We start from the raw sequence: 17,752 nt of genomic DNA, 5'->3' as shown, positions 1-17,752 counted from the left end.
TAGTATTCTAAAGAAGTTGTGTGTCTTGTGCATAGAGAGAAGAATCATGCTCAAGATTCTTCTAGAGGAAGAAGTGGTTGAAGAGGAAGAGGAAGTGTTGAAAATGGCAACAAGAAATGCTAAAAATAGAAGTGCTAAAAATAGCACTGCTATAAATAGTAGTTTGGGTACCAGTGCTGGATTGAGCAACAGGGAATGAAAAATGGAAGTGCTAAAAATAGCATTCTATTTTTAGCAGTTCGGGATGGATTCCTATTTTATTTAGTCCCTAAACTAAAATAGTGAAGTAAAATTCGAATTTGAACTTAACAGCTATTTGAAAATAAATTAATTAATTCACCATGAGTTAATTAGTTGTGAAAAATCAAACATGAAGTCTATGTGAGGACATGCAACAATTTCTCCATTAATTGAGGAATTTATCCATTAGTTAAAGAGATAAGGATGAGTTCTAAATTGAGTTGTAATTAGTTGACTTAGTTAACTGAGTCAAGTCTAGTTAGATTGATTTAAACAATTTGTTTAAATTAATGTGAGTTCAGTTAGTTAATACATGCTTGCATATAACTGTTGCACTTTAGATAACTAAATATTCTCTCATGAATAACTCATGCATGTCAGTTCAGATAGAGACCCAGTTGAGATCAAAGGAGGGAGAGTGTACTATCAATTGGATGGATTTTTCCTATAAAGGAAACTCATCCATGGAGAAGGATTTATCTCCTTCAGGATTGCGCAATTAGATCAGAGGTTAGTGAGTGTGTGAAGAGGCCAATTCCCACAAGTGGCTACACTGGACCCCAAGGAAAATTGCACAAAGAAATAGGAGGCTTGGAGGGCAGAGGAGAAGGTTTGAGAGAGGCCTTTGACTGTCTATAAGCAGCAGAGGGATTGCAGAGAGAACATGATAGCTTGTGAGCTGATTCTTTTTGTAATCCAGACTATATTTCCACTTGTATGATAATATAGAGTTGGGGTTTTAGGCTGAGGCTTTCCCCGGGTTGTTTCCTCTGTGTTATGTGTGATTGATTTCTCATTCTCAGTTATATGTGTTCTCTTGATATTGCTCAATTCAACTAAGCTTCCGCAAAGTGTTGTAGAAGTAGATCTTGTATTGTGTTTTAGTATATTGCATAATCTGTTGATCTACAGTGGGAATTTCTACATGGTATCAGAGCAAAGATGATCAAGGCGAAGAACAGTATACAAGAAGGAGAAGTTCGAAGTTTGGTTCCTAAAGATAGAAATCGAGTTCTTATCACATCTCAATTTCACCTATGGCATTTAGTGGTTTAACACTTGAGTATGCCCTTGATGGCAGCTCGAATTATATAGCCTGGAAGGATCACATTGAGGCAGTATTAGAGGATAATGGTCTAAAGGAATTCATTGATCAAGAAATCCCCAAGTCGACTGATGCTACTCAACTGGCGGAATGGAAGAAATGTGTGGCTAGAGCAAGGAGAATCCTCCTGGAGGGAGTTCGAGACCACATTGTCTTGAGCCTCCATGGGACGGAGACACCGTTTTCAATGTGGAAAACATTGAAATATCTATATCAGAATAGCAGCGATCATAGGAAGCTGGCGCTGAAGGACAAGATTCGGAAGATCAAGTGTTAAAAGGGTGACACGATTTCTATGTATCTGAACAAGCTCACCACATGCAGGGATGAGCTTGGAAGTGTAGGGATCACAACTGATGATGACATGGTGAGTCTTGCACTCCTCGGTCTTCCAAAGAGCTAGCATAGCTACTAGGACTCGGTTAATGGAAGAGAGAAACTGCCAGATTGGGAACGACTTTGGTCGGATTTGATGCAAGAGGAGATAAGAAGAAGCACTAGATATGGTTCTTCATCCATGGAGGATGAAGAAAACTGCACCTTAGCGAGTAAGGCGAAGAAGGGGAAGGAGAAGGATTCTCTTTCCCAATCTAGTTCTTCCCAAGGTGGGAAGAAGTTTGACAAATTGAAAGTGCGATGCTTTCATTGTCATGAGGTGGGCCATTTTGCTACAAATTGTCCACTGAGGAAATCCAAGAAGGGATCCATGGAAGGATCAGAAGGTGAGGCACTGGCCTCATAGTTCGAGTTGGATTTCACATTGTTCACATGCATGGTTTCATCCATGGTGGGAAGTGGTTGGTTTCTTGACAGTGGAGCTTCTTTCCACATGAACGATGACAAGAGTTTGTTCAGTACTTTGGAGGAGAAAGATCTCCAGATACTCATAGCGATGGGTAATGATGAAAAGTATAGTGTCTCAGGTGTAGGCATGGTTGTTTTTCAGAGGGAGCATGGAGCTCGCATTACCTTGACCGATGTCAAGTATGTACCAGGACTGAAGAGAAATTTGGTGTCGATCGCGATGCTGGAAGACAGAGGCTATGATGTAGTCTTCAGTAAGGGAAAGGTTTTCCTTAGACACATCATCACTAGACAGGTGAAGTAGATCGGTTCATGGGTCAAGAACCTGTATGCTCTTGAGGTTCAAGATGCATGCAAAGCCTTGAGGAGCAAGGCAACTGATGGAGACTTGGTGGTTGAGAGGGAGAGTACATTACCTCTCAACATGCAGCACTAGAAGAAGTCTCGGACGATTGTGCAGGAGCCTCAATGAGGAGGAGATCGAGTAGAGACATCTACTCATGCAGAGACCTCTAGTAGGGGGGAATTTCAAGCCAAGTGGGTAGAGGAATCACATGCATCCATACCTCCAGGTAGGAGGTGGGGCGATGTGGAGTGATCGTCCCAAGAAGGTTGGAATAGGGCCAGGATCCTTGAGGTACCCAACCTCTTTGATTCGACTTTGTTACAGGAGCCCCGACGAGGAGTAGCAGGACTGGCTTAGTGGGTAGAGACAGATGCAGATGGAGCGGAAGAGAGAGCTACAGTGCAGGAGTCCCAGGATTGTGTAGAGCTAGCAAGCTGCAGCAATGCGAGAGGCACAGGAGTGTTGCACCAGTGTAGGATAGCACAGAGAGGTGTGCAATGGTGCGAGATGCATGGAGTGTTGCAACAGCTCAGAGGTCAGAGAGGGAGCACTTGTCAACAGCAGGTAGAGCTTCAGCATCAGAGTATGTTTCTAGCCCAACAGAGAGGTCAGTGGGGAGTTTTTTTGTTTCTAGAGTTGCTAGAGCAACCACACTTGGTAGAAGTGTTGCATGCAGAACATTCCAAAGGTACAGGATCGGGTTCAAGTTGAAGCCTTTCTTGTTGAGAGGGAGTGTTGAAAATGGCAACAAGAAATGCTAAAAATAGAAGTGCTAAAAATAGCACTGCTATAAATAGTAGTTTGGGTACCAGTGTTGGATTGAGCAACAGGGAATGAAAAATGGAAGTGCTAAAAATAGCATTCTATTTTTAGCAGTTCGAGATGGATTCCTATTTTAGTCAGTCCCTAAACTAAAATAGTGAAGTAAAATTCGAATTTGAACTTAACAGTTGTTTGAAAATAAATTAATTAATTCACCATGAGTTAATTAGTTGTGAAAAATCAAACATGAAGTCTATGTGAGGACATGCAACAGTTTTTCCATTAATTGAGGAATTTATCCATTAGTTAAAGAGATAAGGATGAGTTCTAAATTGAGTTGTAATTAGTTGACTTAGTTAACTGAGTCAAGTCCAGTTAGATTGATTTAAATAGTTTTTTTAAACTAATGTGAGTTCAGTTAGTTAATGCATGCTTGCATATAACTGCTACACTTCAGATAACTGAATATTCTCTCATGAATAACTCATGCATGTCAGTTCAAACAGAGACCCAGTTGAGATCAGAGGAGGGACAATGTACTATTAGTTGGATGGATTTTTCCTATAAAGGAAACTCATCCATGGAGAAGGATTTATCTCCTTCAGGATTGCGCAGTTAGATCAGAGGTTAGTGAGTGTGTGAAGAGGCCAATTCACACAAGTGGCTGCACTGGACCCCAAGGAAAATTGCGCAAAGAAATAGGAGGCTTGGAGGGTAGAGGAGAAGGTTTGAGAGAGGCCTTTGACTATCTATGAGCAGCAAAGGGATTGCAGAGAGAACATGATAGCTTGTGAGCTGATTCTTTTTGTAATCCGGACTATATTTCCACTTGTATGATAATACAGAGTTGGGGTTTTAGGCTGAGGCTTTCCCCGGGTTATTTCTTCTGTGTTATGTGTGATTGATTTCTCATTCTCAGTTATATGTGTTCTCTTGATCTTGCTCAATTCGATTAAGCTTCCGCAAAGTGTTGTAGAAGTAGATCTTGTATTGTGTTTTAGTATATTGCATAATTTGTTGATCTACAGAGGGAATTTCTACAGGAAGAAGAAATTTCAGAGGCAGGGGGGGCAGACACTCTCAAGGAGAAAATTTTGATCTTCATTGCATATGTTGCAATAGAGATGGACATGATGCATCTACATGTAAGTTGCTTTGGGACAGAATTGAGCAGTAAAGAAATCAAGCCAAAGGTAAAACCAATGACAAAGATAAATTTAAAGCACCTGAATTCGCTCACTATGTTTTGGCACATTGTAATATTAGAGTAACTGAAGACTTGTTTAATGCTTCACTTGCTTCTTGGAAAAATGATTGGTTGCTTGATTCAGGAGCAACTTGCCACATGACCTTTAGAAGAGATTTTTTTGAAGAAATTAGTGGCAATGTTGATGGAGCAGTATACTTTGCATACAAATCAAACGTCAAGCCATCAAGGCTTGGCAAAATCAAGCTCAAATTTCTTGTTGTTCCAGACTTTATTTTGCATGATGTTTTATATATCCCACTCCTGAGGAGAAACTTGTTGTCCTTGGTCTACATATGCCAGAAAGGATACTCCATTCATATGTTTTTTGGCAAGGTTGAGGTTAGAAAAGCATCAGATCTGTTAGAGTCAGTATTTTCATACTACCATCAGTTGTCAAAACTCCTCTTTTCATATTCATATTAGGGTCTCGCTCAGGAATTTTTGTCATTCCACCTAGGTCCTCACTCAAAAATTTACTCACTAATGGTAGCCCTAGTAAAAAAAACTCACTCACCTACACTCCACCTACCTCCCTTGACCTTTTCCCATGCACTCCTGGTTATGTTACCCTCCATTCCCTAACTGCCATGTCATCTCCCTCATCCACGTCATTCATTTGTCTCATGATCAATTGAAACTATGCTTTTTCCTATATGCTACATTGACTTCAAACATTGTTTCCAAACCAATGAGGACGAATTTTCAGAAACTGAAAGAAGTTTTTTTTGCCAAAATCTTCATGTACAAAAACATCTCTCAGTTTTCTAACAACTATTATGGTTTGGGATATACAGATGACGCTTTGTAGACATATTTTCCCAAATTTTCCTGTTTAGTCATACTTTTTCAGAACATATTGTGGCTAATCAGATATGACTCTTGAGAAACTGGAAGAATTTTATGTTTCTAATATACCAAAGTCCAATAACCTACTTCAGATTTTACACAGCTATTATAAAATGAGAGATACATGTACATCTTTACAGCCTATTTTTTGGACTATGCAAAGTCCTGTTTCAGTCACCTTTTTGAAAAGAATATTGGGAACATCTGGAGCTAAATTTTGGGAAACTGAGAGAGGTTTATCTCAAGAATATATTTATCTACAATAATGTCTCTCACTTTTTACATATCTATCTCATATTGAGATATACAAAGGGATGACTGGACCCTATTTTGCAGAATTACGGGAGGAAAATGCTCAAAGACAGTTAGCCACCTCATCAACTAAGAGTTGCAATCAAATTCGAATTTCTCTTCCTTGTCAACAAAAATCCATAATGATAGTTCCAAGTAGATACATTAGCTTTGAATGTCCTACATTTCATTTCTATTTGTGCAAAACAATTTAGGATATTTGTAAAAAGATCTTGAGATTTTTATCAAGATATTTTAGTTTAGAATTTGTATAAGTACTTCATCATTTGAAGTAAGAAAGGGTTGGACTCTCTTGGATGTTGTAATAGATTTCAAACTTTGGCATGGAATATATTGGATGAAGTTGCAGCTATTTTGGTGGGATTCCTGTGGCATGGTAATTTGATCTTGTTTCTTCTTCTGTTTCATATGTATGAATGTTTTGTACCTCTCATGATCCATTTCACTCTATGATATGTTGATTTTCAAGGTGTGATAAGCAGAATTCATCTTTGTATGCTTTGTTTTGGGAAAATCATCATAGATTGTTTCATTTCTTCAGTTTAAAAAGAATTCATGACCCTCATGCTCTTTTTAGCATCTCACTAGTCTAAAACCATCTCATCACTATACTACGAAGTTTAAACTACCTTGCCTACCTTGCCTCATCAGATGTCTGTAATTCTGATTCACTTTGCCCTAACCTAGTTCATTCTTTGACCTAATTCACTCATCCTTGTGACTAACCAACGAAATCAAATCAAACAACCCTCTGCACTTTACATCTAGACTAAAAACCTAAACTATCCAGCCCTCCTGGCTGTGATCCTTTGGAGAGAGCCCTCTCCGACTTGGTAGGGATAGCTACCAAGCTAAAAGATTGGTATGTGGTTACCTCAGCTAGACTCTTCCTTAGCCTTGGAGATCTGGAGGAGTGATAACAATATCACTCACTTGTCGTGACGGGAATAGAAGAAGAAAGACTTCTAAAGCTGCAAGGTACCTCTGCTCGTGCACATAACTTCTCATACAGTTCTCATTATGATGAAAGTACATTTTCATCAAGTCTTTTATGGCATGCTAGATTTCTACACTTGAACTATGACAACCTTCGATTGTTGAAGAAAAATTATGTCATTGGTTTGCCTACCATTCCTAGGAAACTTAAGCACTGTGATGCTTGTATTCTAGGAAAGCATAGCAAACAATATTTTCATGATTCACATTCTAGAGCACATAGAAAACTTGAACTCATTCATTCATATTTATAAGGTCCAATTCTTGTTCCTTCTACAAATGGAAATAAATATATGATGACATTTATTGATGACTACACCAGAATGTGTCGGGTTTATTTATTGAAGAACAAATCTGATACTTTTCAAACATTCAAGAAATTTCATGCATGGATTGAAAATGATGCACAATCTCATATTGGCTTCATTCGCATTGATAATGAAAAAGAATACACTTCAAATGACTTTGAAAAATATCTTTGCCAGCATGGGATCAAACATCAAACAACTGTACCTTATAATCCCCAACATAACGGAGTCGGTGAAAGAATGAACAGGACAATCTTAAATATGGTACGTTCCATGATGTTTTTCAAGAATGTAAAATTGATGTTTTGGGCTGACATTGTTCTATGTGTTGTATATGTAAAGAATAGTTGTCCATTTAATGCTATTAGAAACAAGACTTGTTATGAAATGTGGTATGGCCACATTCCTTCGGTAAATCTTCTCAGGGTCTTTGGTTCCACCTGTTATGCCTTGATACCAAAGGAACAAAGAAACAAACTTGGTGCAAGGAGTTGTAGGTGTATCTTCTTAGGGTATTCAAATACCTCCAAAGCATATAGTCTCTATGATGAAGTTAATAATAAGTTTGTTGTATCTAGAGATGTAATCTTTCTTGAATCTTCCAAAGTTGATAATGTTGTTGAGCGACAGCTTGATTGCTTGGATAGATGCAGACATGCAAAATCGTTTCAAGAATTTGATAATTAGATTCCACATCTTGAAGGGGGGATTCCTATACTGGATTAATCTATGGAATCTTCTTCTGAAGCACTCTCTCCCCCACATGAAGCTCCAACCACTTATGATATTTTGAGTAACGTGATTGACAAAATTGGGAGACTCAATCTTGATTCAGTCCCAAATTAGTCAATTGAGTAGCCTGGGCCATGTCAAAAAGGTCCTCCAAAATGGTTGACAAAGACACTTGAAAGTGTTCATCCTAATGAGGTTGGAAAGACAGGAACAAGAAATTCAACCAGGCAAAATGGAGGTGATGTAGATGATTTTGATTCACTTGTCGATATGGATGTTTCTTATGATTGTGAACTGAATTTATCTACATATTTTGAACCAACTTCCTTTAAAGAAGCTGCTTCTCATGCTGAATGGAAAGAAGCGATGCAAAAGGAGTATGATGGCTTGATAAAGAATGACACTTGGAAGTTGGTTGATCCTCCATCAAGAACCAAACCAATTGGATGCAAGTGGGTCTATAAGAACAAGTATAAAGTTGATGGCTCACTAGAAAAGCATAAAGCCAGGCTTGTGGCAAAAGGTTTTGCACAGAAGGAAGGGGTCGAATATGAGGAGTCTTTTGACCCCACAGCAAAATGGGCTACCATCCAGACACTCTTTGCCTTGGCAGCTCAGGACAGTTGGAAAGTCCATCAAATGGATGTAAAAACTGCTTTCTTGAATGGAGATCAGAAAGATAATGTTTTTATGTCCCAGCCAGAAGATTTTTTGTGAAGGGCCATGAACACAAAGTATGCAAACTTGTGAAATACTTGTATGGCCTCAAGCAAGCACCGCGAGCCTAGTATGAAAAGTTAATTGAGCATCTTCTGAAACTCAACTTCAAACATTATGATCTTGTTGATGCAACTTTGTTTGTCAATAAAGTTGGCAAAACGATTGTATATCTTGTGGTATATGTAGATGGTCTTTTGATGACAAGGAAAAATGAGAGCTACATTGCATCCATAAAGAAGGAATTGAGGAAAGGTTTTGAAATGACTGACTTGGGCTATGTTCACTACTATCTTGGTATTGAAGTAAATCAACATCCGAAGTCTATATTCCTCTCTCAAAAGAAGTACATTGGAGATTTGTTGAACAGGTTTGTCATGGTTGCGTGCAATCCTTTGACTAATCCAATGGAACAGAACTTAAAGCTCACATCCATTGAAGGAAAAGAATTTGAGGATGCAACAAAGTATAGACAACTTGTACAAAGTCTCAACTACCTGACTACTACCAGACCGAACATTTCATTTGCTGTTGGAATCCTCTCCAGGTTTATGCAAAAGCCTTGTGGGGACATTGGTCTATTGCAAAAAGAGTTCTAAAGTACTTGAAGGGAACTCAAGACTTTGGACTCAAGTATACACAGGTGGGAGATTTTAGCTTGATTGGATACTCAGATTCAGACTTCGATGGAGACAAAGGAACTGGGTTATCTACTTTAGGTTATGCTATGAGTCTTGGATCAGGCGCTGTCTCTTGGAGATCACACAAACAATCAGTTCCAGGAGATTCCACAACAGAGGCAGAATATGTGGCAGCAGCTAAAGCAACAAAGTAAATTGTGTGGCTCAGGAAAATTTTGGAACATTTGTAGGTGAAACAAGTGCATTCAACTCCACTCATGACTAACAACACCTTTGCAATAAAGTTGGCCAAGAACCCAAAGTTCCATGGTCGAATGGAGCACATTAATACAAAATACCATCTGATTCGACATCATGTTGAGGCCAAGACGATCCATCTATGCCATTGTTCCATTAATGAGAATATTGCATACATCTTCACCAAAGCACTTGGAAGAGAAAAATTTGAAAGGTTCAGAACAATGCTTGGACTCACCAACATCCCTTCAGATTAAGGGGGGGAATGTTAATACCTAATCATTGGGATTGGGTGAATATATGTAAATAGTAAATAATGGAGAATAGGAATATGAAGAGACACTGGGACGTGAAGCCCAAGAGTACCCCCCTCCTTGTATATATCCATGAGCAATCTCAATGCAAAGACACAATTCGTTTTGAGGAGTTACCTCCTGGCTTGACAAGAACTAAGGTTGTAATCTAATCCAAATTAATGGATTAGTGGTTTTGGATGCGACAGGATCATCCATGTTGTATTGTAGATAATGGATTTGATTAATGATAAAAATTAGAGGTGCGACTCTAAATGATTTGCTAGTTTTCTATATTTAAATTTCTAAAATAAATCTTTGTATAATATGTGATTGCTATTATTTTACTTTTCTATTTATTAAAAATTTTCACATATATAAAGTTTAAAACTTACAAATTTACTATATTTACTTAACACCTTACTCTTACTAAATACTTATAATGTTTTAAAGAAAAAAAACCATCAAACCAATTCTTTTATAAAGAGAAAATGCTAAATAATTTATTATCCAACTTGTATTTTGACAATCTCTATTGGTAAAACCATTCACAAAAGCCTCCTAAAATAAATTAAAAACATTCAATTTGAATATAAAATTTCAATATTAATTACTCCACAATCTATCATTTAGAATATGGACAAGTTAGGATATTGGATATTGGGCTTTAGAAGCTTTACTTAGATCACATGAATTTAAGCGTTTAAATTATTTTTGAAATGGAAAATTGAGATTTCGTCCATAAAAGAACTGGTAGGTGGCAATGATGGGGAGAAAATGTATCGACATATTTTTCTTTATGAACACATGTATGTTATTTTTATTATTATTATTATTATTATTTAATAATATGATATTAACATCATCATGATTATGAAATTTGATAATGATTATATATTTAGTTTTATCAGATTAGGATATGAAATTTGATCATGATTATATATTTAGTTTTACCGTTATAATATTAGGATAATCATGACGATTGAAGTATACATAATATCGAATCCTTAACTTTTGAGCGTTAATTTTTAATGGATTTTTTATAATTATATGGGTTTCTAAAATATAATATTTAATAATGTAAAGATAATGGAAAACATTTCATTTTTATTATTAAATTTAATATTTTTGAGTTTTTTAAAATGATATGGAAGTGGGATTTATTTTTTTATTTATATGTATACTAATGATAAAATTATTTTTAATACAATTTTTAAGAGTATAAGTATATATTTTAGCACTATTTTTAAAGGCACTTATTTTTTTGACTACTTTTTAAAAAGAAGAATATGGGGTGGGTTTTGATCCACTTATGTGTGCACGAGTCATAACACTTACAATTATACATTTGACGACTACTTCAAAATGTCTCATAACTTTCGAGGTAAATCACTAACTCAAAATGTCCTATAACTTTCAAAGTAAAAGGCTCTTACGAAAATAAAACTTTACTCAATATTAAAATACTACTTACCTTTTAAATAAATATATATATATATATATATATATATATATATATATATATATACACTACTTACGTTTTACATATATATATATATATATAAATTCGGAGGAAAGAAATCAATCTCCCTTTTAACCAAAGGCTAAAGTGAAATTGTTGGTACCAAGCTAACCTAAAAGTATACTCACTTAAAAAATAATAAAGCTCTAAACCAATATAACAATATTTATAAGCAAAAAACTATTACAACAATATTTATCAATACATTTTAAGTCAGATAACTAATAAAAATTGAAATCTAAATTAAAAAATAATAATGTTTACTTCCTACCCATAAAAATAGTTTATATATATATATATAACAATTTGATGAATATAAATAATAAAATAATTAATTTGATACTTATTGGTATAAAGCATTAAGGATAAGCACCAAATGCTTTTGAAAATCGTATTGTACAATATCCTAGAGTGTCGACATAAATTTGGTTTAAAATTTCGAAAAGACCAAATGCGCTGCAATCTCTCGGAAGCTACACAACATTAAATAATGTTCTCTCTACAACATTAGAATTGTATACTTATATATAAAAATGTTAATATAAAAAATATTTTATAAAATTAAAATAACACAATTATAATAACACGATTTCATATATATATATACAACTAATATTAAAATTCAATTTAATTTAAATTTAATCGATTTCTATAATTATAAGTTGTTTTTAGTAAAAAATTTGGAAGTTTTTTTGGTAGGTTTTTTCAGTGGAATTTTTCTAAAATTTTGCAAGAATTTATTGAAATGATGAGTAATGTACTAGAGATTTTTCAGGTGCTAAATCCATATATACAATCAAAAAACTAATTTAAACAACACAAATCAAAATTTCACCTCAAATTTTTTCCCACACTAAAAAATCTAAAAAATCACATTAAAAACAACTCCCTATAAATTATTTACATCATAAAAAACATCACCCCACCTTTTCTTGGTCGTGGAATTGATTCTACTTTATATCCCATCCGTGTGATCGGTCTAATATTACTTTATATCCCATCCGTTTGATCCGTCCAATATTAGAAATCAAGGGGAAGATTTAGGGGCTTTTTATTTAACCTTTAATGCTTTTTATTAGGGCCTTTTCAATTAACCTTTAATGTTTTTTATTATTTCAAAGGATGGATATAGGGAGACATTTTGGTATTCGCTCAGCACTAATGGTGAGCGTCAACAGAGTTAAGTTGTTTTAATGGCAACAAATAACTGAATTGTCAATGAACAGTAAAGGAGAGCGAGTGGTATATGTTTATGGTTAAATAAATAAATTTCAAAAAATCTTGTAGAGATAGTGTTTGAATGTTTCTGATGGTGGAAATTAATTCAGCATTATCAAAAACAGCGAAGACACCTAAAATTTTGAAGTTTAACAACTATAACTTAAATTTAGAAAAATCTTTGCCAGATTTTCTCTAAATATAACTGGAATTTCCATAACTTTCCGAACAACTCCTCAACCTCGTTTACTACCCATGTACCAAACATTATTTTCAGCGGCTCTAATCGACGTGTCATGCATTTGGAATACCGTGACGCGGTACCGTAGTAGCCAGTACCGGTTGAACGGGAAGAATAAGGGCTCTAGTAAGAGTAGTGAGCCCGGTTTCCCACTATCTCTTGAACTGCTCGAGCAAAAGAGAAGCACAAGGAGAGGAAAAAAGGTTAAAGAATTTGGAACACCGACTGTACCAAGACAGCCAGAGATCGAATCCCAGCAGCGGTGTGAGGTAAAGCTTTTAAAGGGCTTGAAAGGTAATCTTGCACAATTTAAGTGCTCTAGGGTTTTGAAGGTGCTGAATCTATATATATAATTAAAAAACTAGTGTAAATAACACAAATCAAGATTTCACCTCAAATTTTTTAGTCACACTAAAAACAACTCTGTTTAATAAACCTATCCAGGTTTCATTTTTACAAAAGTCACAACTAATTGGAAAAGTTACTTCTTCTTTTTTTTCAGTTTCTATGTGTTATATATATTTTAAATGTATTTATTAAAATGTTTTTTATTTATTTATTTTAATTTAATTTTATATTTTTTTTAATAAAAATTACAAATTAACTTACATTATTATTTTGATGATTAATTATTAATATTCTTAAAGTAAAAATATAAATTAATAAAAATAAAAATATAAAATTGGTTTTAAAAGATAATATTAGTGGAATATTTTTAATTAATTATTTATTTTTAAATAATTTATAATTTGATGACTAATTATTAATATTCTTAAAATAAAAATATAAATTAATAAAAATAAAAATATAAAATGGGTTTAAAAAAAAAAATTAAGAAAATTTTAAATAATTTGTTTATTGTTAAAAAGAAAATCCAAAATACCTTTTAAAAGAATTAAAAGCAATTTAAAACACAATTTTTTTTAAATTAATAAACTAAATTTTATGGTAAATTAAAAAAATAAAAGCAATAAATTGAAAATTAACAAATAAACAAAAATTAAAAACAAATTTTTAAATTTACTTATTTTACTATATTTTTATAATTTTGGGTTTTTTGGTCTAATTTTAACTTATTTGCCAATTAAGGAAAATGCTTTTGTGTTACACTAAAAAAATGCACATAAAAACCCAACCTAATTTGAATTAGTTAACATTCTAGAGAGATAAAGAGATATGCACTGGAGTGCATGGTCTCGCGGCCGGGGATGCCGACTTTCTCGCACCCGATCCGCGTTCGAGCCCCACATTGATGCGCTGTTAATTGAGCTTGTATATAGATTTGATTGTGATGTGATGGTGTACATAATGTATATTGGGCCTAATACAACTTCTTAAGGGGACCTTGCCCTCCCCATTTAAAAAAAAAAAAAAGATATATATTGTATTCCTGTGTTTTGTTTTGTTAACAATAATTGTAGATTTTTATATTAAAAGGGTTGAGCGTAAAACTCAGAAATTACATGACGTTTATAATAAGAGAGGCTTTCTCCTTGATATCTGATTATGAATATCTACTTTTTCCTATAAACTAAAATCTTCATTTTTACATATGTTGTTCTAATTATTCTAGTGCAACTTTTATAACATCAGCAAAAACTATCTATCAAAAAACAAAAAGAGCATTGCATTCCTAAAAGTGATGAGATTATGGAAGCGTGAGGAGGCACTATCTTCTTTTGGATTGTCCCCTTAAGGCCGATTCAATTGTTCATTCATCTCATTTAAGAGAACTCAACATTTTCTTGTACTTTCCACATAGCATGATTTTTGTTGATCTAGATTTTAGCGGAGAAATAAAGCTTCTTATGATGCTGGGTAGTAGAACATATTCGAATTTTTGATGATATATCTTTGTGTTTTGTTTATCTTCAAGATTCTACAAAGAGGGCACACAAAAGTTAAATTCCAAAGCCTTTTCCACCATAGAATTATCTAGTCTTGATATTGATTTGGAGCTCATTGAGATATCCATCTAAGACTTATCATCATCCAAGAAGAGACAAAGCAACAAAACCAAATAATTCAGGAGAGCCATGAAATTACCAGTCCCACCAAAGACACGGGAAAATACCACGGCAGAGGTAGAACAACAAGACAGGGACTCAAGGAAAACAAGCGGGATGACAGACCCACCGAAACCAACAAACCACCACGGGGGAGCCCAACAGATTGACTTAAAACTAGAGAGTGATTATCCAATATGAACAAGAAATAACATAACCAGAATAAGCATTCTTTGAAAGGTGGGGCTAACAATTTAAGAGCCAATCCAATTTTCCAACAAGAGCTCGCCACCATCCACCTCCACGCAAGAGCATAATTTCCCCCTATACTATCCTCATCCAATGAGATTATGAAATTATCTTTTATCCTCCCATAAGATTCATACACTCTCACCTGGATGTACTAGAAGGCATATATCCCACTAATCAACATTGATTCAAAGGGAAGGCCCATCCTTCCATAGGGCAGGAGAATAATAGATCTTAGAGCATCCCTTTGTATGATTTGGCGGTGACAATTATAAGATTTTGCGAAGCTTCTAGGTGTCGGCTTGATTTGAAGACACTTGTATACACCATGATTTCCAAGCGTACATGCGATGACAGGCATATCCTAAGACCACTTGATTTGGATATTCATGAGAGGAGTTAAGGGAGAGACCCATTTGTGAGCTGACCATGCTATTCTAGGTCCCCCTTAGGGAGATATGTCCCTTTGTTTTCCATCTCATCAACTTTACTATTGTTTTCTCTCAGGACATGGTAGAATTGAGTTCTTGGAATGTTATTCAGAAGATTGAGGATTCTAGTAATGATTTGAGCAATCTTTACACCCTAGGGCGAATTTTTAGTTATGATCTTGCTATTATAAGGAGGGAATCTCTGATAACAGTGATTTCTTATATATTCATTTTCACAACTTGTTTTATCCCTTGAAATATAACATAGGCTTTGACAACATTATTGGGTCGCCTTTCCCAATCCTCAAGTGTATTTATATTCCTATTGTTCCTTGGGATAAGCAATCAACCCCCCCCGGCCAAAACTCATGTCACCCCTTATATATTGTATTCATGTTCAACAATAAGATATCATCATATTTTATGAGTACTTCGAATTGTCTCCTTGGTTCATTAGTGAATTTCTCAATAATTTTATCATCTCTTCTTTCTTGTTGTATAAGTAGATACTCTAGTACTTTTTCACACTTAGATCCTATGAATGTGTTTAAAATCAAACAAAGTATGCTAGTTATGAATTTTTACCCCACCAAAATCACCTTTATCAATTAAGATATTATTTATGTTTGAAGAAAATCTTATCGGAAATTTAATTTTCCGAATAACCTCTTTTACAACATTGTTAATAACCATGGAAGGTTATTTTAGTGTCCAGCACTATCTAAATGAATCACATTTTGCATTTCATGATTCAATTCTTCAATGTCATTACAAATTTTTACAACCTTTTCTTTTTCACTCCCATTTAAGATTATTCATAACATTTCTATTACATTTTTCTCGATATGCATTGTGAAAAAAAAATGAACTATTTGTAGGTACTCAAAGTAGGATAACTTACAAAGGACAGATGCGGGGAATGAAGTGAGTAGACAGGTAAACTGGCAGGTGACAGAGCAAGGCAGAGAAGGTACAACTCCCGAGAGTATGAGGGCAGTGACAGATGAGAATGACAGAGAAGAGGGCAGGGTAGTGAGCAGGGGGGTGAGCAGAGGAATGTTAGCAAGTGGCAGGACAAGGACAACATGTACATGACAAGAGCAGCCGGGAGAAAGTGCGGATTAATGAGAGGAGATGGCAGTAAGGACAGAGGGGCAGCGTCCCGAGAGGATGGTGTAGGGATCCGCGTAGGTAATAATGCCAAACAGGTGGCAGTAAAGGCAAGGGACTGGAGGGGGAGGGGCCTAAAACTTAATGGAAATCAGGATGTAGCTAAACACATGCAGACGACAGTGAGAAGAGCCGGTGAGAGGAAAGGTGGCCAAAGAGCGAAGATCCAGACTGCGGATGAAAGTGGCACCAGACCTGCAAGTTGGTATGTAGTTCCTATGCTCCCCATCCTTGTTAGGCCCGGGATTAATTGCAGTAGGAAAATAGTATACCTGAGATGGAACATGCTTAAGTCTGCTAAAAAGGAAACCAAAACCTCCTGTGACACTGACATAAACAATATAGAAGCGCTTATGAATTCCCAGGGCAGGGAGATCAGGAGGGAGGGTCTCGGTCCCAGGAAGGGAGAGGACCATACAATGACAAAAGCCCGCAGTAAACCCCAACAGAGCATGACCCTAGCCAGCCTTGTAGGAATCGAGGGGAGGAAGCCAGAAAGCAAAAAGAAGCAACTTGGGGGAAAAAATCCAAGGAATATAGCATATTAGGAAAACAAGCAACCTTGGGGGGAGGGATTTAGAGCCAGCACTCAGAGGGAAGTTATTGACAAGCCAGGGAGACCTTGAGAATGGAGGAATAAAAAACCAACCTCATCCGAGGAGGAACCTATGAGACTGGCCAAAATAGACAGGTTGTGCGCCGACTGTTGCCACAGAAGGAAAATGGCAAGATATCCAAGCAAGGAACAAACCCTTAACAAAAAGAGGACTGGCTCTAAACCCCTTCCGACAAAAATCTCGAAGGCAACAAACCCTGGAAAGGGAAAGAAAATGGGTAAATGGGAAATAGTTTTGATTTACTATTATAATTCTGATAAATGCAATGGCTCTGTGATAGGTATCTTATCATACCGAGGACAGTACAATGAGGAGAACAGAGAACAACAAGAAGACGAAAGTTGCAGATAGGCAAGGAGTAACATGGCCCCTAGGAGAGGCAAGAGAGAAAACAAGAAAGAAGGAGGAACAAGTGGGTCGTCCAGGAAAAGAGGGAGGAAGTCGGGCAGTGAACACATGAAGACTATTATCGACGCTTACATGGTAGGGAACCCGCCGGACATCAGAGCCCAAATTGCGAGTTGGGAGAGGGAACTGAATGATAGTATCAAGCACCAGGACATCCCCATGGAGGAGTGGGAAAGCATGGTTCCCGATCCAGGGAATTCTTGTGGAAGGCACTCCCTATTTAGGCAAACCATATAGCAGTACTGGGTAATGAAGAATGTGGTGGCACGGGCCATGACCCTGAATCGAGAGTAAGCAACGGG

General features: G+C 35.9%; 1 protein-coding gene across 1 annotated transcript in view; it reads left to right on the top strand.

Moving 5' to 3' along the window:
- LOC149201805 (uncharacterized) overlaps positions 1 to 17,502 on the top strand; it is a 31,533-nt gene extending 14,031 nt beyond the window's left edge. Inside the window, exon 3 of the mRNA XM_089401370.1 lies at positions 17,323 to 17,502. Within this exon, the coding sequence (XP_089257496.1) occupies positions 17,323 to 17,502 (180 nt within the window). The remainder of the gene's footprint in view (positions 1 to 17,322) is intronic.
- The last annotated feature ends 250 nt before the right edge of the window (positions 17,503 to 17,752 follow it).

This window comes from Pinus tabuliformis, chromosome 2_1, assembly GCF_031772625.1.
Source record: "Pinus tabuliformis cultivar Carrire ecotype Pingquan chromosome 2_1, CPIR1, whole genome shotgun sequence".
In the NCBI taxonomy this organism is placed as follows: Eukaryota; Viridiplantae; Streptophyta; class Pinopsida; order Pinales; family Pinaceae; genus Pinus; species Pinus tabuliformis.
This window is presented reverse-complemented; position numbering and strand designations above follow the sequence as displayed.